Source organism: Mytilus galloprovincialis, chromosome 3, assembly GCF_965363235.1.
Source record: "Mytilus galloprovincialis chromosome 3, xbMytGall1.hap1.1, whole genome shotgun sequence".
NCBI classification, from domain to species: Eukaryota; Metazoa; Mollusca; class Bivalvia; order Mytilida; family Mytilidae; genus Mytilus; species Mytilus galloprovincialis.
Genome location: NC_134840.1, coordinates 78,246,157 through 78,270,887, shown reverse-complemented (window position 1 = coordinate 78,270,887; position 24,731 = coordinate 78,246,157). Strand labels below are relative to the sequence as shown.

The 24,731-nt window shown below is 31.8% G+C and overlaps 1 protein-coding gene across 1 annotated transcript in view; it reads right to left on the bottom strand.

The window, feature by feature from the left end:
* LOC143069040 (uncharacterized) overlaps nucleotides 1-24,731 on the bottom strand; it is a 71,105-nt gene that overhangs the window by 5,779 nt on the left and 40,595 nt on the right. Inside the window, exons 38-59 of the mRNA XM_076243474.1 lie at nucleotides 21,039-21,110; nucleotides 19,765-19,860; nucleotides 19,527-19,598; nucleotides 17,641-17,736; nucleotides 16,691-16,762; nucleotides 14,945-15,040; nucleotides 14,612-14,683; nucleotides 14,168-14,263; nucleotides 13,848-13,919; nucleotides 13,120-13,215; nucleotides 12,800-12,871; nucleotides 12,071-12,166; nucleotides 11,751-11,822; nucleotides 11,032-11,127; nucleotides 10,708-10,779; nucleotides 9,888-9,983; nucleotides 9,574-9,645; nucleotides 5,005-5,100; nucleotides 3,924-3,995; nucleotides 2,984-3,079; nucleotides 1,825-1,929; nucleotides 547-780 (exon numbers count right to left, since the gene is read on the bottom strand). Coding sequence (XP_076099589.1) covers nucleotides 547-780; nucleotides 1,825-1,929; nucleotides 2,984-3,079; nucleotides 3,924-3,995; nucleotides 5,005-5,100; nucleotides 9,574-9,645; nucleotides 9,888-9,983; nucleotides 10,708-10,779; nucleotides 11,032-11,127; nucleotides 11,751-11,822; nucleotides 12,071-12,166; nucleotides 12,800-12,871; nucleotides 13,120-13,215; nucleotides 13,848-13,919; nucleotides 14,168-14,263; nucleotides 14,612-14,683; nucleotides 14,945-15,040; nucleotides 16,691-16,762; nucleotides 17,641-17,736; nucleotides 19,527-19,598; nucleotides 19,765-19,860; nucleotides 21,039-21,110 — 2,019 coding nt within the window. The remainder of the gene's footprint in view (nucleotides 1-546; nucleotides 781-1,824; nucleotides 1,930-2,983; nucleotides 3,080-3,923; nucleotides 3,996-5,004; nucleotides 5,101-9,573; nucleotides 9,646-9,887; nucleotides 9,984-10,707; nucleotides 10,780-11,031; nucleotides 11,128-11,750; nucleotides 11,823-12,070; nucleotides 12,167-12,799; nucleotides 12,872-13,119; nucleotides 13,216-13,847; nucleotides 13,920-14,167; nucleotides 14,264-14,611; nucleotides 14,684-14,944; nucleotides 15,041-16,690; nucleotides 16,763-17,640; nucleotides 17,737-19,526; nucleotides 19,599-19,764; nucleotides 19,861-21,038; nucleotides 21,111-24,731) is intronic.

Below are 24,731 nucleotides of genomic sequence, written 5' to 3'. Positions count from 1 at the left end.
TACTCTGATATTAATTTGATAGTGCGTTCTAATTGTAAATTTCCTCTATATTGATAAACAAACAGATATTCTCGCATATGAATCACATATAATGATGTTTACCAGCTATACACGATTGGTACATCATATAATTATATTAAATAGCATATCTACTTTACACATGCAATTTCGTTTCGATCTATTAATATCCAGGTCAATAGAATAAAAATGTTGCCTGGTTTCGGTTTCAAATAGCCACATATACGATGTCAAGAATTTTCAATAAAGTATGTTTGTAACTGATGTCGTGTAAGATACATAAAACAGTGTGAAAAGATGACACAATTTTGTTAAATTAGATACGTTGTCCATCGTGATTGATTGTTCTGAAAACCAAAGATAGCTTGTAGAAATCTGATATGTAATGTAGGTTAAAACCGAAAATAAATACATGACAACCGCACACGAAAAAAAACCATTTAGAAATTAAGAGTAAAACATACATACATAAATATTGAATAGCAAAATGTGCATTTTATTCATCTAAGACTATCTAAGACTACTTGCCACAAATTGAAATTCTACAAAATTCCCAACGTTTCCTGCTATCTGTTGTATAACACCATGGCCGTGCTTCGTTGTCCATATTCCTGCAGTAGTTTTTGGCATCTCTTACATTCGATTTGCTGTGACGGTGTGGTGTTTGTTTATTCCATGCTTGACATGTTCTTCCAGATTCTGTTGTACTCATTCTTCCGTTGTAGTCATTTCCTCTTGCATTTTTGATACATTCTTTAACTTCTGAAAGTGTATTTTTAGACTATCAATTATCTAATACTACTATTTGAGTGGCTGTGACTTTCAAAGCTTCATATTTAGACATGGTTTAACAACACATCAATTGAAAGGTAAGGCGATGACCCTTTGCTATGGTAATGAGGAGGTTATGTTGATTAATAATCTGCCCTGGATGATAAAGCAGAACAAGGAAAGTTTTGCGCAGAAGTTTAAATAAATAAGTCGTACTTTTAAAATAAATATGCAATCCACAAACATCTAAACATATTACTGAAACTGCCTTATTGCGTCAAAGTACAACACAATCATATCAAAGCATATGAATGTTTACTAGCACATTGCCATTTTTATGATAATAAGATTTGATTTTTTATTCTTGGTGTTTTAACGCCTCTTTTAAGCACTGCATTTGGGCTTTTTCGTGGCGGCCAGTTTTAATTGTTGGCGGAAGCCAAATTGCACGGAGAAAACCACCGACTATCAATAGGAAAACTGACAATCCTAGTCAATTAAGATTGTAGTCGAGTGCACCCGTACGAGAGAATTTCGAACGCATCACCTCAGTGTTTACTGGCTAGTGGTTGCAGTAGTAACTACTTAGACCACTCGGCCAATGAGGCCCATACATATAATAATAAGATCAGTATTTACTATATATTATATGTTAATAGTCTTACTATTTTAACATTATGTATTCATACATCTTCTGATATCAATTGTATATGAAATACAGTACTGTAAAACATTTTTTTTTAATTGTTGGTCGGTAGAAATTATTATTGGTGTTGTGACCACATTTGTTAGTGCTGGATTGCTGATGAACGACCGGCAATGGAAAACATTGCATAAATAACAAAACAATACATAATTGCCAATCCTGGAATTGATAACAGACGTGATCGAATAAAATTTGTCGTTACATGCCAAATTGCATTAAAACTGGTTAGCTTGTCCTGCATATTTTTGTGTAATTGAGATTTTTGCATGCTTTAACATAATTATCTGTGATGTTAGTCGATTTTAAAATGCTGACAATTAGTCGTTTACCTTCACATAATGTTTTTGGATGACCAGCATATCCCCTTTTACATCGACAATATTTCCTCTTCACACATACTGCGTTCACTCCGCAGCTATCAGCATTACATCGCTCTAAAAAAATCTTTACATTATAACCATGATAACGGTCTGTGTTAAACATTTTACTCTATGCAATATCATTTAAAACAGGTTTGATTTAAAAAAATTCTTTACTCTCTTTCACACTTCTTTACAATACAAAAACTGTTTTACTAAACCAAATGAAAACAGAAATACCTGTTGAATTTATTATGCATATGCATCTGTTATTCGTTCATCAGAATATCATTATATTGTTTTCAGCATATGACTTTAAATATCACTATGGTATCTTTCGCCTCCCTAAAAAAAATCTTTTCTTGATTGACTTACGTGTTTGATCTTAAATCATTTGATTTTCAACAATGAAGATATAGGTGAAACAGAAATAAATGATTAGTAAAACATAACGCGACTTGAGATAAATGACAGAGACTATCGATGGAACATCAAGTTGAATGGTTTGGTTTTGCGACAGCCTCTCATTTTGCAACGTGTTCAGCGGTCTAATACATTCTGCTTTCTATATACGTTTTCTATAGAAATATCTTAATGTATGAATATATGTGGCTATATATTAGGAAATGAAATACAACGGCAAAGAATACAATGCTCAAATAAAGAATATGGATATAGGCAATAATTTATCACGGTGATGCATTTATTTTTTGCAAAAAGCAAAACCTATGTCTCGCAGTATTCTGTAATGGGCAATACTGAATGCAAAAACTATATGCATACGTAACAATTAACGGAAAAAAACATTAAAATAAAGAACGGATTATGTAAAGTCCTCTGATTCAGCACAGGCACATACGGAATGTGGCTTTCTAACACATTATTGTGAGCAAATGAAATGGCTTCTATATTTATTTCTTTAATACGGATTCAAATACCTACTCGTCAATGCTCCTAGTTTAGTATTTGTTCGATTATTATAAGAAACATTTAGAAACTTTAGAAAATGTTAAGATTGCATCATGTCGTCAAATATTCAGCGGTAAATTAATAGTGTTACACCTTAAGGATGAAGTGAAATGTCAATTACATTATAACCTTTCCCAATAATCATAGTGGCGACACCTACTTTTACATGTTCCTAGTTTTGTCCTAAAAGAACTCTTATTGCATCTGCATTTCCCCTTGAAGCATCTTTCATTGATCCTACATTTTCGTTTACATCCTACAGAGAACACAAAAAACATAGAAAAATATATAATTACCGTTTAGTGCTTTTGATATTTTTGCCAATTGATTAGGGACGTTCCGTTATAAGATTTCCTCAGAGTTCAGTATTTTAGTGATTTTACATGTTTTGTTTAGCATTCAACAATACGTTGCATTACATCTTTATGGTATCACGTAGATTAAATGCCATTATGTATTTTATGTTGCATATTGAAGACTTTGTCTGTTATCATATAAAGTGTATATGGTTGATATAATATGTAGCATACATTTTTGTTTATATTATAACAACATTTGCAAAATCAATAATAAAAAACTCAGGCACACTATAATTATTCCCTTTGTCGTAGTCAACATCTCCAAAGACAAATTAAGTTAAAAAAGGTACAAATAATGTTCTTAGGCGCTCCGGAAGGGTAATCAAATCCTGCTTTACATTTGGCATCCGTCGTGTGGCTCAATTTATTACAACTACGGTAATAAGTCCAATACGGTAGATCCCCTTAGTGAAAAAAAAGGAAATGAGGTAACGATTTCAGAACATATTTGCTATCACCTGTGAATCGCTTGAACGAACTTGTGTAATGTCGTCCGTAAAATTAACGAAGAAAAATGTTTCAACTTCACCACTTGGAACTGGTTAAATAGATTCCTCGTGAACATATCGCTATATCAAGGAAATCCGTATAGGAAAAGCTAAAATTCATTGCTAACATTTGAACAAAAATAATTCTTGAACTTGATTCTGTCAAAATTATTTTGATTTTATTTCCAATTTTTGATCGAAACCATCATTATGTTTTTTGATGTTAATTCAAGAAGAATAAATATAAATTTACCTCTTGGTCTGCATTTTCCGAGGAAACTACACACAAATCCTCTTTTACATCTTGGCGTACATTGAATCTTTGCTAAAAAGTATCAATAATGTTCTTAAATATGAAGCAGAGTATAACAACAGCAAAGCAGAAGATACTACATTAATAATACACTTGGAAGAAACTAACATTTCCAAATATGTTTGGATATAATGTTGATATATTTTAAATGATATTTTTGAACGTACTGGATTTGAGATAGTTATCAAAGGTACCAGGATTATAATTTAGTACGCCAGACGCGCGTTTCGTCTGCACAATACTCATCAGTGACGATCATATCAAAATATTTATAAAGCCAAACAGGTACAAAGTTAAAGAGCATTGAGGATTCAAAATTCCAAAAAGTTGTGCCAAATACGGCTAAGGTAATCTATGTCTGGGATTAGAAAATTCTTAGTTTTTCGAAAATTTTTAAAGTTTTGTAAACAGAAAATTTATAGAAATGACCACATTATTGATATTCATGTCAACACCGAAGTGTTGACTACTGGGCTGCTGATACCCTCGGCCCGGACGAAACGTCCACCAGCAGTGGCATCGACCCAGTGGTGTAAATAGTGATCAAAGGTACCAGGATTATAATTTAGTATGCCAGACGCACGTTTCGTCTGCATAAGACTCATCAGTGACGCTCATATCAAAATATATATAAAGCCAAACAGGTACAAAGTTGAAGAGCATTGAGGATCCAAAATTCCAAAAAGTTGTGCCAAATACGGCTAAGGTAATCTATGCCTGGGATAAGAAAATCCGTAGTTTTTCGAAAAATTCAAAGTTTTGTAAACAGAAAATTTATAAAAATAACCACATTATTGAGAAATGTTAATCAATATTTTTTAACAACTAAATCAAGACAGCTTTTTGAATTGTTTTGAGTTTGAGACATTTACATAATACAATGTAAACTTATAGTCTCGCTACATTGAAGACCTGTTAGTGACCTTCTGCTGTTGTTTTTTCTATGGTCGGGTTGTTGTCTCTTTGACACATTCCCCATTTCCATTCTCAATTTTATAATGTATATAATTTCAAAACTTACTCCTACATGCTCCTAGTTTTGTCCTATATGAACCTTTCTTGCATCTGCATTTTCCTTTAACACATCTTTCATTAATTCTACACTTTCGTTTACATCCTGCAAAAACAAAACAGAAAGCATAGAAAATACATACGTATGTTTCTTATGGTAGTGGCCTTGACTGAATAGACATTTCTCGTATCACACAGCACAGAGTGTGATAAGAAAACCTGCACTAATTCGATTATCATCGTAAGACGTTATTACAGCTTTCCCATTGGTTATTCGTCATTGATGACTTTCAAAAGTTACGACGATGTACATTTCGTCCACGGCAACGGACATATGCATTTTCTTCAATTATATACAAAACACTCACACTTTTCATCTGACAATCTTCTTTTTGTCAAGTTTTAATATATTCTTAAGCGTTAAAAAGTCTTATTATGCTTGATGTTAAAGTTTGACACCGGAAAACCTTGAGGACATATAATGTCATACTGTTATGTGCAAAAGACTAAATCAACGATTCGTCGAATTTCAATTCAACACAATAAGAGTATTGAACATAAAAGGCTCGTTTATTATTTTATCGAAATTAAATAAGTCGAGTTGATTTCAAGTAATATTCGATTCTTACTCGTTATGAAACCTATAAAAACTCCTACAAAAGGTTGATTTGCATTTAAATATATATCAGCCGGTATATTAAATTTCATCATATATTTGATGTATCACTTCGAAAACACATGTCTTTTGTTTACATTCATACAGCGTAGATGGTAATTCATTCATTCATTCATGTCTTTATTTCCTCTTTATAGAGATTACATGAATTATATTATCATGAACAATAAATTAATACATTAATAACAGAAAATAAAATAGTAAAGTTATGAACAATGCGTAGTATTTACATATACATGAAAATGTTAATATATATTGCAAGCTGTAAATGAGTCTATGTTGCGAGCTGTCGATATTACATGTGTTACCATAAAATTGAGAATGGAAATGGGGAATGTGACAAAGAGACAACAACCCGACCATAGAAAAAAACAACAGCAGAAGGTCACCAACAGGTCTTCAATGTAGCGAGAAATTCCCGCACCCGGAGGCGTCCTTCAACTGGTCCCTAAACAAATATATACTAGTTCAGTGATAATGAACGCCATACTAATTTCCAAATTGTACACAAGAAACAAAAATTAAAATAATACAAGACTAACAAAGGCCAGAGGCTCCTGACTTGGGACAGGCGCAAAAATGCGGCGGGGTTAAACATGTTTGTGAGATCTCAACCCTCCCCCTATACCTCTACCCAATGTAGAAAAGTAAACGCATAACAATACGCACATTAAAATTCAGTTCAAGAGAAGTCCGAGTCTGATGTCAGAAGATGTAACCAAAGAAAATAAACAAAATGACAATAATACATAAATAACAACAGACTACTAGCAGTTAACTGACACGCCAGCTCCAGACTTCAATTAAACTGACTGAAAGATTATGATTTCATCATATGAACATCAGGCACAATCCTTCCCGTTAGGGGTTTAGTATCATAACATCATAACATATATGAGACTATACTATATAGTTAATTGGCGATTGTATTCGGGTGCAGATTTTATTACATGGACGTAGCAAAGTCGCTTAAATGAATCTAAGTCGGAGTCACTGAGCGCAGTTGAAAGGTCTTTTCCTAGACAGATTATAAATAACGATTCATCACTACATTCACTGAGTTCAACATAGAGATCGCGAGAAAAGTTTTCTATTATTACGTCTAGCCAAGTACTGTACATATTTGATGTGCACGTATAGCCAAAGCATGCATGTACAAAAACGTCAGTGAATAGACGGTCACAAATTTCACAAGATTTGGAATCGTGGTTTGGAGCGGTAAATATAAGTTTTCCGATAAACTGTGCAGTGCGAATTTCGAAGCTGTTCGTCGGGAATTTCCATACATGAGCCATAGATATGGATTTATGTATATATTTGAATCTCTTGAAGTCATTGTCCGAATTAATGTGAATTAGCCAGTCATTATCATGTTTTGGTTCAACTGCATTTACGTTTCCATTGTAGCTTTTCAGGAAAGTTGCCATCACTAATGTAGGTAATAAGAAATTCATACAGATTGTATTTACTTAGATTTCCAATTTGTCCGAAAAATTTGTTTTGCAAGACAAGAGTTTTTTGTTTTACAAAGTTTTCCAAAGAAATCCAATTTACGTTTTTCGATATCACACGTTATATTACGTAACCCAACCATACTTTCACACATATCGGATCTTGTTGACGTCTTAAACTTTTGTACGTGCTTTACAACAAAATGCTGGAGTCTATTCAGTAATGTGATATCTTGCTTTTTCAGATCACACCACAGCCATACAAAAAAGTAGGAATTATCACTGACTTGTACAGTTTCACTAGAACTAGTGGATTTGTATTATCGCTTCTAAAGTTTGAAATTGCAAAATAAGTGTTTCTACCCTTCCTACAAGCTTTTGTCGTTCGTGCAACCGCATTCAATTTTCCGTTTATTTCAATGCCTAGATGAATATGGTTGTCTACAACAGGTACAGATTCTTGGTTTAGTTTCCAGTCATAGTCTGTTTTTATTGAAGATTTTGAAAATTGAATAACACATGATTTTTTTCCGTTGAACTGAAACCGCCATTTATTTGAATATCTTGTACATATATCATTCATGTGTTGTAAACGCTTCGGTGTTGTAGCAATACATGTAATATCGTCAGCAAGTGAGGGTGCGTAACATTTTATACTATTGACACCAGTGACTCTATTACATCTTTCTAATTCATTAATTAATTCATCAATAAACACTAAGTATAAAAAACAAGACCATACCCCTCCTTGTATAACACCTTCTTCGACTACAAAGTTATTTGATTTACATTGATTAACAATAACTGCACCTTGTGTTTTACTATATATATCATTAATCAGGGACCATGCTTTCCCTTTGACACCCAATTTGAATAATTTATACATAAGTGCTTTACGCCATACTGTATCAAAAGCCTTTCTACTGTCTAGAAACGCTACAAATACTTTGCTGTTTAGTTCTATATTATGGTAAATTGTTTCAAGGAGACAAAAAGACGCAGTCAGACAACCAAGACATTTTTGAAATCCATGTTGAAGAGGATTCAGAAACGTCCCCGGTAAAACGACAAATGTTTGTAGACGGATAAGTACTATCTATTCAAAAAGCTTCAAAACACACGATAATAAGCATACGGGTCGATAGCTGTTCAGGCTCATTTTTGGTTTATCCCCTCCTTTAAACAAGGGAACAACCAATCCTTTCTGCCAGTCACTAGGAACTTGCTGTTTTTCTATAACGATATTAAGATAAATGGAAAGACATTCCGCAACTTTTGGTCCACCATATATCAAGTGTTCGTTTTGTATCATGTCATTGCCACACGCTTTTCTACGTTTTAGCTGTTAAATAACAGAGCTTACATCATCACAAGAAATTATTCCACCCGGTAAGTATAGGTCTTCACCAGCTTTGCATACACGTTTGATTTCACGGTAAGCTTTATTCATATCATTTAGAGTCGGATTATCGAACGTGGACTTATCAGCTGGTGTATAAAAATCGAAATAATTCGCAAATGCATTACAGATCGACTCTGGGGATGTATGAACAATGTTATTATGTTTTATTTGCTGACAAACTTTTGAATGTTTTGGTTTTTGGCGCTTAAATAGTTTCCAGAATAGTCTTATATCACATTCGGCAGCGTTATTAATGTCATCATACGTTTCTTCGATATATCGTTCATTTTCAAGCTTCTGGATGTTTCTAAAATCTCGTTTGGCTCGTTTGTAATTAAAATACGACTCGTGTTGCATACCTCTGGGTCTTCCATCTTGCATCCATACCCTACGCATATTTCGTTCTTTAGTATGTGCTTTTTTTTACATCTGCATTCCATTATGGTTTTGTGTACGGATTTTACGTATTACACGGAATTGTCTCTTTTGCAGTATTTATTAGCATATTCACTAGATTATGATAAAAAATATTTATGTCAGGGTTATCATTCTGTGCCTTCAGTATAAGTTTATCTAAAGGAGCACACAATTTATCTTGGTAGTCTTTAATATTATGTTCTGTGATCTTGTGCCAAGCTGGGAGTTTTGTAAAATTCTTTAAGTCAATATGCGAATTTTCGTCTAGTTCCACACAGGCGATAATTGGTAGGTGATCAGACGTCGCACTTAACGTTCCTTCTTCTAGGATTTCATACCGTCGTTATTGTTTGACTAACGTCTCGTCTATCAATATATAATCTAACATTGTATTTTTACAAGTATGTATCATTTATTAGAACCTATTTTGAAAGTCACAGATATATGCACACAAAACATTGCAAAACGAATGAATGACGTAAACTGTTGAAAAAACAGGAATTTCGTTACTTAATCTCCAAAAGACATGATGTAAGTAGATTGTAAATGCTGACAGCTTAAACTAAATATTTCTTTTTTCACAAATTATTTCTAACTTTTAAATTTAGTTTTTGTTACGAAATGTACATTTACCTTTTGGTCTGCATTTTCCGAGGAAACTACATACAAATCCCATCTCACATTTTTGCACACATGGAATCTTTGCTGAAAATGTCATATGTGTTTAAAAATACAACAATATGGCAAAAACTAAGTTAAAGGTAATTTATTTTTCTGACACTTATAAGACATTTGTATCTATGTTTTTGGTATATCATGTCGTTAGTTTTTTACTTGTCGAACGATTTTATTGTAAACGAATGAAACAAATGAACGCAGTTCGCATGTGATTTCAAATAAACAATTATAATACATTGTAAACTGTTATTTACGGTTAAGACACTTACTTTTACATGTTCCTAGTTTTGTCCTGAATGAATCTTTCTTGCATCTGCATTTTCCTCTAATACACCATTCATTGATCCTACACTTTCGTTTACATTCTACAAACACAACAATCATGTAATATATGAAATAAACGTGTATCTATCTTAAACAAACTTAATTTGTATTTGAATATTAGCCTGTTCATCATACTTCATTTATTAGATATATTTTGGATGGATATATTTCGATAACAGTCTGACGTAAATACAAAATTTAAATATTGGTATCTACGATGAGTTTATTTAGTTACTTATATGCCATTAGGTTTCTGCTTGAGAGTTGTCTCATTGCAATTAAACTACATCTTCTAAAAAATTTAATAGTAGTAGATGTTATTGCCTATATAACTTTAACTCAAGAGAAACAGGTTCGTAGCAATTTAACAGTTACCATCTGTTAAGACAAATGACGTAAACTAAAGCACAAACTGGAAGGTCTGAATATTGTATCAACACAACTGTAAACGTTGTACATACATATACATCTCTGTCTGCTGATCTATGAAAATATTCATTTGTTAAAACACGAATCTTCATTTTGTTTTATCGTAAAATAATTGAGTTGAAGGCGTAAAAATGCCCTTTTAATAAAGGATAACTGCCACTTGTTTAAAATAAACTCATCATAGATACCAGGACTAAATTGCGTATATACACCAGACGCACGTTTCGTCCACTTGTTTAAAATGTATTTGTTGAACATTGCCCTCTGCAATATATATAAATAAAAAATATTTAAAACAGTTTGAATGTCATTTTTTTTTATCAAAAGTAAATATACCTTTTGGTTTGCATTTTCCAAGGAAATTACAAACAAATCCCTTCTGACATTTTGGTTTGCATGGTGTCTTTGCTGAAAAATATCAAGTGTGTCTTAAAATATTAAACAATATAGCAATTTCAGCTACAGGGGAATTATTTCTGATACTTGTTATACATTCATATACTATTTGCTAATTTTTTTTATATCATGTCGCTCTATTTTCACTGATCGAACGATGGTAAAGTATATGATTAAATAAAAGAACGCAGTTCACATGTTATATCAAATAAACAATAATGATAATACATTGTATTTTTGTTTGTTTATAATTCAGACACTTACTTCTACATGCTCCTAATTTTGTTCTGTAAGAACCTTTCTTGCATCTACATTTTCCTCTAACACACCTTTCATTAATCCTACACTTTCGTTTACATCCTACAAAAAACAATATTCACAGATCATATGAAATAACCGTTTATCTTCCGTGAAAATTGAAATGTATCTCAATATCAGCCTTTTCATGAGACTTCATGTATTAGATTTATATAGGAAGAATATGTTTGGATAAAAGTTATTAACTTATATGTCATTTGGTCTCGGGTGGAGAGTTGCCTTATAGCAATTTTACTACATCTTCCTATTTGTATACTAGTTGGTGTCGTTATTGCCTATATGACATGAATTTGAAAGAAATAGATTCGTTGCAAATTGGCAGTGACCATCTTAAATGACAAATGACGTACACTGAAGGACAAACAGACATTTTTTATTGTTACATGTATACCAAAATTCGTGTAAACGTAATACATTAACGAACATCCATGTCTGCTTGTCTATGAAAAATTTGCAATTGTTTAAACACAATTCCTTATTTTGTTTTATGTATCGTATAGTTGATAAATTGTGATGAAGGCGATTGTGCATTTTTAATAAAGAATAATTGCTACTAGTTTAAAAATGTATCTTTTAACACCATTTAGTCCAATTAATATCATAACTTTAACAATATAATTGAAATATTGTTTAATATGTTTTTCAGTATCGAACGGAAAATATACCTTTTGGTCTACATTTTCCGAGGAAATTACAAACAAATCCCTTCTGACATTTTGGTTTGCATGGTGTCTTTGCTGAAAAATATCATATGTGTTTTAAAATATTCAACAATATTGCAATTTTAGCTACATGGAAAGTATTTCTGATACTTGTTATACATTTATGTACTATTTGCTATCTTTTTATATCATGTCGCTCTATTTTCAGTGATTGAACGATGGTAAAGTAAATGATTGAATAAAAGAACGCAGTTCACATGTTATATCAAATAAACAATAATGATAATGCATTGTAAAGTTTTGTTTATGGTTAAGACACTTACTTCTACATGCTCCTAATTTTGTCCTGTAAGAACCTTTCTTGCATCTACATTTTCCTCTAACACACCTTTCATTAATCCTACACTTTCGTTTACATCCTACAAAAAACAATAATCACAGATCATATGCAATAACCGTTTATCTTCCTTGAAAATTGATTTGTATCTGAAAATCAGCCTTTTCACGAGACTTCATGTATTAGATATATATAGGAAGAATATGTTTCGATAACAGTTATTTACTTATATGTCATTTGGTCTCGTGTGGGGGGTTGTCTCATAGCAATTTTACTACATCTTCCTATTTGTATAGTAGTTGGATTCGTTATTGCCTATGTAGCATGAATTTGAAAGAAATAGATTCGTTGCAAATTGGCAGTGACCATCTTAAATGACAAATGACGTACACTAAAGGACAAACAGACATTTTTTAATTTTTTTTAATGTTACATGTATACCAAAATTCGTGTAAACATAATACAATAACGTACACATTAGTCTGCTTGTCTATGAAAAGTTTACCATTGTTTAAACACAATTTCTTATTTTGTTTTATGTATAGTATAGTTGATGAATTGGGATGAAGGCGATTATGCGTTTTTAATAAAGAATAATTGCTACTAGTTTAAAAATGTATCTTTTAACCCCATTTAGTCCAATTAATATCATAACTTTAACAATATAATTGAAATATTGTTTAATATGTTTTTCAGTATCGAACGGAAAATATACCTTTTGGTCTACATTTTCCGAGGAAATTACAAACAAATCCCTTCTGACATTTTGGTTTGCATGGTGTCTTTGCTGAAAAATATCATATGTGTTTTAAAATATTCAACAATATAGCAATTTTAGCTACATGGAAAGTATTTCTGATACTTGTTATACATTTATATACTATTTGCTATCTTTTTATATCATGTCGCTCTATTTTCAGTGATTGAACGATGGTAAAGTAAATGATTGAATAAAAGAACGCAGTTCACATGTTATATCAAATAAACAATAATGATAATGCATTGTAAAGTTTTGTTTATGGTTAAGACACTTACTTCTACATGCTCCTAATTTTGTCCTGTAAGAACCTTTCTTGCATCTACATTTTCCTCTAACACACCTTTCATTAATCCTACACTTTCGTTTACATCCTACAAAAAACAATAATCACAGATCATATGAAATAACCGTTTATCTTCATTCAAAATTGATTTGTATCTAAAAATCAGCCTTTTCACGAGACTTCGTGTATTAGATATATATAGGAAGAATATGTTTCGATAACAGTTATTTACTTGTATGTCATTTGATCTCGGGTGGGGGGTTGTCTCATAGCAATTTTACTACATCTTCCTATTTGTATAGTAGTTGGATTCGTTATTGCCTATGTAGCATGAATTTGAAAGAAATAGATTCGTTGCAAATTGGCAGTGACCATCTTAAATGACAAATGACGTACACTAAAGGACAAACAGACATTTTTTAATTTTTTTAATGTTACATGTATACTAAAATTCGTGTAAACATAATACAATAACGTACATCTTAGTCTGCTTGTCTATGAAAAGTTTACCATTGTTTAAACACACTTCCTTATTTTGTTTTATGTATAGTATAGTTGATAAATTGTGATGAAGGCGATTATGCATTTTTAATAAAGAATAATTGCTACTAGTTTAAAAATGTATCTTTCAACACCATTTAGTCCAATTAATATCATAACTTTAACAATATAATTGAAATATTGTTGAATATGTTTTTCAGTATCGAACGGAAAATATACCTTTTGGTCTACATTTTCCGAGGAAATTACAAACAAATCCCTTCTGACATTTTGGTTTGCATGGTGTCTTTGCTGAAAAATATCATATGTGTTTTAAAATATTAAACAATATTGCAATTTTAGCTACATGGAAATTATTTCTGATACTTGTTATACATTTATATACTATTTGCTATCTTTTTATATCATGTCGCTCTATTTTCACTGATCGAACGATGGTAAAGTATATGATTGAATAAAAGAACGCAGTTCATATGTTATATCAAATAAACAATAATGATAATGCATTGTAAAATTTTGTTAATGGTTACGACACTTACTTCTACATGCTCCTAATTTTGTCCTGTAAGAACCTTTCTTGCATCTACATTTTCCTCTAACACACCTTTCATTGATTTTACACTTTCGTTTACATCCTACAAAAAAAAAATAATCACAGAACATACAAAATAACCTTTAAATAAAAGGATGAGTAAAAGCCTATAGCTTTTATATATTTGATGTATGATTACGTATACAAATCTGTTATCATATCAAGTGTATATAGAAAGGACATTTTTCGATAACAGCTAGTTTCTTGTATAGCATTTGGTCCCTCGTTGTACATGTGTGTGGTTGATGGCGAAAATGCCCTTTTAATAAAGAATAATTACCAATGGTTTAGAAAATATGTTTCTTGAACAAAATTTCTGTCAAATTTCTACATTGTTGTATAAATTACTACTACAGTTTAATTGAAACAGTAATGAACTTAGTCAATATACCTTTTGGTTTGCATTTTCCGCTGAAACTACAAACAAATCCTCTCTTACATTTTCGTTTGCATGGTGTCTTTGCTAAAAAAATATTTATTGAGATTTTAAATATTCAAAAACACAGCAAAACCAATGCAGAGAAAAATAGTTTTATATAATACATTTTCAATTATAATTGAATTACATAAATATAAGAAGTTAACGAAAGAATTCCAATGACACAACTCTCCAATACAAATCACAATTTATAAAAGTAAACCATTAAAGGTCAAAGTAAAGTCTTCAAAACCTTTAACACAATTAGCAGCAAGCTATTAAGGGTCCCAGAGGTGAGAGACTTACTTTTACATGTTCCTAGTTTTGTCCTGTAGGAACCTTTCTTGCATCTGCATTTTCCTTTACGACACCTTTCATTGATCCTACACTTTCGTTTACATGCTGTCAACAAAAAAATCATAAAGAATTTGAAATAACGGTTAATCTTCCGTGAAACGGTTCATTTGTGCCTGTAGATGTGATTTAATACTTTTAAAAGATTCATTTTATTCTTGGGTAACAAGTTACTGGCATGATTTTTAACTAACTGTTCAAAAATTTCCGTTTATAAATTTTGGAATTATACTGAAACTAAGGTTTTATCTCCCTCAGGCAAAGTAAGCCTTATATGGATTTGACATTTTTTCTTGTTCCTTTTGGATTACAGTTCTGCAACGTTTTCGATACTTATATATCCTTGAATTTCAAATATTCGACTTTGAGCGTTCCTGATTCAGGTCAATCCAGAAAAGCACTTCGGACAAATCAAAGTTTTAACGTGTTAATTTCACATTTTTTGCCGTTTCGTAGATTTTTTATTTCGCCAATTTCGCCAATTTCTGTAAACAAAGCCTTACGAAAATTTGTAATTCATTGAGTATTGAAGTCTGTAACCACTAAACCTACGAAATTGGTATCTAACGAATAATGATGAATCAAAGGTATACTTGATATATCATTCCGAATACATATCTGTAATCATATCCAGTGTATAAAGAAATAATAATTTAATAACAGGCCGTGTTCTCATTGGCCTAAACTCGGTGTTGAGTTAGTGTAATTCACACGTAAACTAAACACAATTACGTTCCAGTTACATGTAGTTTAAATCATGTTTTGTTTACAAGCAGTCGATAGTCAATGTAGAACTGGTGTGGTTCAGTGTACACGAAACAAGGTATTTAAATCATGCATTTTACCATGTACATTTAATGAAGAAACGTTTTGTTAATAAATTTGATATTTATATCAAATATCTATGTAATTATTTTACCGAATTATTTGTCTAAACTCGATATATAAATTGATTTGATATTTTAAAAAAAAATTTAAGTAGCCTTATTAGGGAGCAACCATTAAACTACATGCGGGAAGGGGGTAATGGTTTTTATGTTCGAAACAGAATAATTTTTTTCGCGCATAGCATATTTACTCATAAATGCGTTACTAAAACATCTCGATCGTTCTTCTTCGGTTATAGCCTACGTGATGTATGGCGGATTCAGATGAAGGCGGATTCCGGAGGGTTGGAATCCCCTTTTTCGGACGATCAATGTTTGGAACCCCATGCGTTTTAAAAAGGCCTTTATCCGCCTCTGGTAATCGAGACATCTTTAGTATCTTTAACATAGGTGCAAATCATCAAAATGGCTTTCATCACTTCTAAAAAAGTTGTCCAAGAAATTTTAATTCGATTCTATTTAATAAACATTTAAATGACATATAGTTTATAAGTGTGAACAAAACTTATGCACAAGTAACTAAACAAGGTGTATAGATGTGAACAAAATTAATGTGAAACCAGTGTACATTACATTTAACTTATTGTAAACATTTTTACTGTATATGGCGTTTGGTGTTAACACGGCCACAGTTAGTTACTTCTATGTCATTTAGTCTCTGGATATATGTGGTTGATGGCGAAAATGGCCTTTTAATAAAGAATAATTATCAATGATTTAAAAAATGTATTTCTTGAATATAATTCTGTCAAATTTATATTAATAACTACTACAATTTCATTAAAACAGTTAGCGAGCTAATGAAATATACCTTTTGGTTTGCATTTTCCTTGGAAGCTACAAGCAAATCCACTCTTACATTTTGGTTTGCATGGTGTCTTTGCTGAAAAAATATTTATTGAGATTTAAAATATTCAAAAAACATAGGAAAACCAAAGCAGATAAAAATACGTGTATTTAATACTTGTAAGATTTTTCAACATTTCTAATTATAATTTGACTAGTATGTAGGTATAGGAAGATGACGTATGAATGCCAATGCGCAATGTTCCGTACAAATCACAATTTCTGAAATTAAACCATTATTGGTCAAAGGAAGATCTTCAACACGGAGCCTTGGCTCACATCGAACAACTGGCTATTACGGGTCCCAAAAATAACTAATAAGTGTAAATCCATTCAAACAGTAGTATCTATTTACAAAAACAAGAAACGAGAAACAATAATAAACATGTTGCTATAATTTTCTGTCTAATTTTATTATTCCATATTTGTTAATCTGTTTGACGTGGAGCTTATGTGATTCAATACGTTTGATATCACCAAGACGTACTTGGATTTCGTCAAGTTCAGGATCAGACGATTGTTCATGAGATCGGCAGTGCAAATTACCACGTAGTTTATATAAATAATTTACTTGATGAATTGCTTCTTGGCGTAAAAGGTTCATCAGAGTAAAAGAACTGTTGTATAGAATGTTATTCCATCTATGTAAAAATCTGTTTGACTTTTCTCCTGTTGTAAGTGGGGAGGCTTTTAAAACTAATCCTTTCGGAATAATTCCTTGATTAATGTTGGTTATACATATATAAAAGGCTATTCCGAACAGATTTAACAAAGAGAAGACAGTTTCCACTTTCATCAGAAATATGGGATTGATTGGTCAATATTTTTTTCAAACAACTAAATTAACATAACCTTAGTCATTTATTTCAGATACTTACTTTTACATATTAAGAGTCCCAGAGGTGAGAGACTTACTTTTACATCTTCTTAGTTTTGTCCTATAGGAACCTTTCTTGCATCTACATTTTCCTTTAACACACCTTTCATTGATTCTGCACTTTCGTTTACATCCTGGCAACAAAATTATTATAGAACATATATATTAATCGTAAATCTGTAAACATTTAGTTTATTATCTGATTATACGTCCGTGGATGAAATGCCATTATAAATTTGGTTTTTCATCTCGAATAAATCAGATGTTTCAGAAAGTGGACATACATATTTTTTATAACAATAGTTGGAATATGTATAGAAAATAAAATAAAAATTTGAAAGAAGCAGATACACAATAACATGTCGCAATGTGGAAGTCAAAATATTTTGATAAATTCAAGTCAAATACAACAGAACTACATCATATCGTCTATTAAAACAAATTTCACGTACTGTAAACGTAATACATACATGTTCACCTTTTTCTGTTGGGATAAGGAAAGGTTGTATTGTAATAAAACGATCCCATATTTTGTTTTCTATATATATATATATATACGAGTCTAAATTGAAAACTACGTTCAAACCTATGATTGCGTTGGATAAAAAACGCAATTTTTATACGTGTGCATGTAAAACAAATTTCGTTGTAGAAGGGTAAAAAAACAGCACAAACAATATTTTCCAAAAGACCACCAAAAAAGTGAAAAAGTATATTTAAACAAAACGCATTTGACTAACAGGTCGAACAACTGATGTTCTTTAACCCTGCTGACTGTCATTGGCGATTGCCAAAAAAATTGATCACAAGACGTAACAAAATGGATCTTAATATCAATTTAATACTAAACAGAATTTGTTTTACTTGTGGCCACAATGTTATGCCACAAACATAAGGTGTCAATATTTTTTTAGTACACCAGATCCGGATTTCGACAATAAATGTCTCTTCAGTGATGTTAGGGATCGAAACGGTATTTGGAAGGCCATATAAAGAAGTACCCTCATTTTTAGATAAACTCTTTAATTCTAAGAGCCAATATAGGATGAACGGATCATATAAACCGGAGGGAAAATATGATACAAGCCCAAACGAAAAAATATAAACGAGTCTAAATTGAAAACTACGTTCAAACCTATGATTGCGTTGGATAAAAACCGCAATTTTTATACGTGTGCATGTAACACAAATTTCGTTGTAGAAGGGTAAAAAAACAGCACAAACAACATTTTCCAAAAGACCAAAAAAGTGAAAAAAGTATATTTAAACAAAACGCATTTGACTAACAGGTCGAACAACTGATGTTCTTTAACCCTGTTGACTGCCATTGGCGATTGCCAAATAAAATTGATCACAAGATGTAACAAAATGGATCTTAATATCAATTTAATACTAAACAGAATTTTGTTTTACTTGTGGCCACGATGTTATGCCACAAACATAAAGTGTCAATATTTTTTTAGTACACCTGATCCGGATTTCGACAATAAATGTCTCTTCAGTGATGTTAGGGATCGAAACGGTATTTGGAAGGCCATATAAAGATAGACTCTTTAATTCTAAGAGCCAATATAGGATGAACGGATCATATAAACCGGAGGGAAAATATGATACAAGCCCAAACGAAAAAATATATACGAGTCTAAATTGAAAACTACGTTCAAACCTATGATTGCGTTGGATAAAAACCGCAATTTTTATACGTGTGCATGTAAAAAAAAATCGTTGTAGAAGGGTCATATATATATATATATATATATATATATATAGTATAGTTGATAATTGAGGTTGAAGGCAAAACTGTCCTTTTAAAAATGAACCATTGACACTATAAAACATTTATTTATTTGAACATGATTCTGTGGATTTGAATGAAACAACAATATACTTTAAACTTTTCTGTCAGTACCGTAAGTAAATATACCTTTTGGTTTGCATTTTCCACGGAAACTACAAACAAATCCACTCCTACATTTTGGTTTGCATGGTGTCTTTGCTAAAAAATATAAGTTAAAAATCATTATTTAAAAACACAGCAAAACCAAAGCATAACAAATATATTGATATGATGCATATATTAATGTTTTTTAACCACCCAAATATATTTGGATTTCATGCTATAATTTCTTTATATGATGTTTATAAAGTAATTAGACACTTACTTTTACATACTCCTAATTTTGTTCTGACTAAACCTTTGTTGCATCTACATTTTCCTCTGAAACATCTTTCGTTCATCTTACATTTTCGTTTACACCCTGAAAGCATAAAATAATATGATGACAATATTCCTTGTGATCCCAAACGAGCTTGTTTGCATATTAAGGAAGTTCGCTTCTAAGTTTCAAAATAACAAGCGTTTTCTTTCACTAGTATATATTAATAGGGGTTTACTAAAGGAATCCAAAAAACAAAACAATATATAGGTCAATGTGCTTGTTTTCTGGATATTAGCCATTGAAATTTTGGCGGAAAAATGTTCTCTCTTGATTTTTCAACATTGACAAGTTAAAGTTCTCATAAACTATTAAAGAATAACAGAGATATAAGACTTTTACCGATGGCTTATACATATAAAAGATTTATAAAAAGAAAAATGGGAAACAATGGGGAAATTTTTTTAAACATTCAAATGGATAAAACCAGAGGATTTCGAGAATCTGACAAAAATCGTAAAACATGACAAGCAAACATCCTTAATGTCAGTTTTTAGTTGAATTATTATGTATTTGTTGCACCGTATCGAACTATATGTCTCTCTTTACGGTGTATTAACCTAGAGAAATGATATTATGAAAGCAACGTGTAGTAAATATAATTGTTTACAAATTTATACTTTAAAACATAAAGAATATCATTTTCTCCGAATTAACAGGAATTAAACACAATCAATTTTTAAAAATGCACTAAATAGGTTGTACTAATGTCCCATGTTAGGGAGTTGGTGCCTTTATACTAGTTAAACATCGCCACATTCTATATTTGTCTTTCCCAAGAATCTGTAATTTATGATCATTTGTTGTCGTTAGTTGCTATGTTACATATTTTTTTTTTCGTTAATTACTTTATATATACATTATCAGTTACTTTTCTCGTTTGCCTCATTGACAATCATATCACATTTAGTATTTTTATATCTACATGAAAAAATCTTTGTCTTTCGGTCTATGAATAGTTCTCTAATATGCAATCATGAAACGTCCGCCTATTTGCAAAATACGGTCTTTTACATAATGTAATTGAAGACCATAATGTTATTTTATATCGTGAAATGCATAACTGTGAAAATAAAAATGCATGTTTAGTATGATTCTGTACGTATCCTATTTTATTTCTACATCTATGTCATTTGGTTTCTTGTGGACAGTTGTCTCGTGGGAAATCATCTTCTGTTTTTTTTTTTTGTTCATCAATTTTAATCATGAGTTGTATATACCTTTCGGTTTGCATTTTCCAAAGAGACTACAAACAAATCCTCTCTTACACTTTGGCTTACATGGTATCTTTACTGAAAACAAAATCGATGATATAAAACAATTAGGCAGTAATATCGTATAAGAAACTTGATTGATGTCTCTGACTTTGAATGCTAATATCAAGCGTGTTTTTGTTTTTCAGAATTTGATTTTGATTTGTTTTGTTTTTACATTTGACCTTAGACTTTTTCACATACTGCAATCACAAAAATAAAACAAAAATAACAAAATAACAAAATAAATCGCGTGGTGATAATATCCTTGTTTATCGCTATTGTGTGCATTTTTATGGAACGCCACAGCTGTCTTATGTGGAACTCTGATATTACTTTATGTTGTTTTATTATAACTTGATGATAATTTGTCTTTACTCAATATGGTTTTGAAGTTACGTAATGCTGTTATGATTTAACTCAATATGGATTAGTCATTACTTAATGATGTTTCGATATTACACTTTATGGTTTCGTATTGACTTGATATAGTTTTGTCATTACTCAATACGGTTTTGTCATTACTCGATGTGGTTTCACCATTATTTAATATGGTTGTGTCATTAGTCAATGTGGTTTTAACATAACTTGATGTGTATGTGACTTAACGTAATGTAGTTGTTTCATTACATGATGTGGTTGTGTTATTTCGTAATGATGATTTGTCTATTCTTTATATGGTTTTAACATTACGTAATGACGTTTCAAAATTTGACGATTTTACACTACTTGATGTGTTTGTTTCATTTTTTGATGTGGTCTAGTCATTGTTTGATGTGGTCCTGTCATTCTTTGATGTGATTATCCCATTACTTGATAAGGTAAAACCACGTGACCAATTCAGAAAAACATGTTCTATTTTTAGATAGATTTCCATGTTGTATGTGCGTTGAATGAGTGTGGCCACCCATCGAATTAGTGTTCAAATTAAAGTTCGGGTTACTGTTTGAGTTAATCTTTGAGTTAGTTTTCAAATTCAAGTCATACTTAGAATTAAAGTTCTACTTAGCATTGAGTCTCGAGTTGGACTTCGAGTTTGAGTCACATTTAAAGGCAGAGTTATAGTTACAACTTTCAATTTGAGTCACTTCTTGAGGTAGAGTTTGAGTAAGATCGAATTTAAGTCTCATTTAGATTAATTAAGATTTCAAGTTGAAATTCGAGCTATTTTATATGTCATTTTGAGTTCGTAATTAAATTTTCTATCGCGGAACAAGTTTTTGCTAGGGCTTCCGAAAAGAGGGCTCCGGGGTATGCGTACTAAATAAACAATGTTACAGTATACAAAACGCAACATAGGAGTTGAAATAAAGTTAGATGCGGTGTGATTGCCAATGAGACAACTATCCACCAGTTTAAATGCAGTGGATGTTAGAAATCATATACATGTATAGGCAACACAGGCACTTGTCTCAGAATTGTTTTAAGGTATATAGGAATAGGCAGCCGTACAGCCTTCAACACTCCTCATTGTCAGCTACAAAAGGCCACCATGCACTATGTGAAAAAAATCAAACGAAAAAGGTAATGGTCTAATTTACAAAAAAAAACAAATATGACACATATATGTATACAAAGACAACAATTGAACTCCATGCTCCTGACTTGGGGCAGGTACATAAAGAAAGTGCAAGTGGCGGGGTTTAGGTATGTGAGCGATAAATCCTAACCTATACATCGGACTGTAACAGTAGTGTAACAGCACAACACGATAAAAAGATGTAAACTAGACACTCCACTCATTTCAGCGCTTATACCTCTAAAAGGACAAAGTTCAATTTTTCTCCCAAAAGAGGAAAAATAATAAAAAGAAAAAACCCGACCACATGCACACCTTTAATACATGTACAAACAGCCAGCAGAGTGATAAATTCTTCGCATTCAAACTGTAGGAGAAATTATTTGGAAACGCCCTACTTATGCAAGTCAATTTCCCCAAAAATAACAAAGTTCAACTTTCTCCCAAACTGAGAGCAAATATTAATAAAAATTAAACCCTGACCACATGCAGCACACCTTCAATATATGTACAACCATACAGTAAGGAGAAAACTTCCTAGATTTCAAACTGTTGGAGGAGTTATGCGGAATAACTATATACCCATAATGAGACGAACAGACGGACGGACGGACAGAGGTTAAACACTATGCCCTCCAACTTTCAGTTGCGGTAAAGGTGCAGTGACTTTAAAAAACAGTGTCAATTGGCTGTCTCAATAGATCGGTATGACTGGGTAATTTAAATCCATCGGGGGATCTCGGGTTCCCCAGAAAGCTAAGGAGATTCTGCTCAACGTGTGGCAAACGTCGTGTTATTCGCGAAATAACAAACCGAGTGATTTTTTTTTTTTGGTAGTTCACATTCGAGTAAAAGATGACGGTATTATGGTTACGACAACTGGAACATGATCGTCGTCACATGTGGAACAAATATTCCAAAAAGTTAGTTTTTCAATTAATGCGAGGTAGATCAGGGAATTCAACTGATTAAAAATAAAAGATTGATATTCGTATATATGTTCAAATGATCATTCACGCTAACGCTAAACAAAATTCGGATAATTCTAATTTTATAGTATTGATGCTTTGTCGCTTAGTCCGAGCCCCCCTCCCCCGATTTTCCTGTAACTTAAGTGTGAGTTGATTTGAATTATCTCATTTGTTAACACTTAAGTGTTAGTCTTTTAATTTTGTCGAGCCTGCGACATCATTGTAGCGACAGTGGGACACAACAATGTCGTCGATAGTGGCGTCATTTCGGGACCTTTTTAGCTTACTATGGGGTATGGGTTTTGCTCATTGTTGAAAACCATACAGTTTTGTTTTAGTTAAATAAAACCGAATTAAACTGTTTTGACATGATAAATTTATTACCTCTATGAAGTGTTTTAAAACTTGTATAGAAGTTGTTCCTCAATATCAAGAAACAGCATCTACAGAAAAACACTTTTTTAAATTTGACCGATGAATGTACGGCCGATCAACATTACGCTTTAAACTGAAAGCAGCAATATCAGGCGAGACACAGCGTTCCGAGGAATATTTTACAAATTTATTAAAATACTGCTTCTATTTGAGAACTTCGGATGAAATAACAGGACCAAGTGGTTTGGGGATATCCCAATTATGTCCGAAATCCGAAATACTGTAAACATTTTAGTATTTTTTTATTATTATTGTCTGCCGTTCCCCTTTTTCATACCAAATAGTTCTAAATAACCACTCGAACTTTAATTTGAACTTTAACTTTGGTGATACCCATTCAAAGTACATTAAGCAAACGACATATGAAAATCTATCTAAAAATAGACCAGGTTTTTTCGAATTGGTCAGTTAGAAAGGAACATTTGGTTACGAAAGCTCTTTAATACAAAGTATAACGTTAGCGCATCCCCCCTTTTTTCTTCGTATGCACGGTGATACTTTAAAGATGCATTAACACCTCAAGAGTAAAAATTAAAAAAAATAACATTATTTTATATCTTTAATGTGTCTATTTTTAGTCGAAATCTATCAAAATGTCGATTATTTCTTTTCCGGCATTTTTACACCGAAAAGGGGAATAATCGATCTGAATCAATTCAGTGTTCAAATGTCGCCGCGTAAGGACTTGAATACCATTTATCTATAATGATCGCATTGACACACCCCGTTAAAATT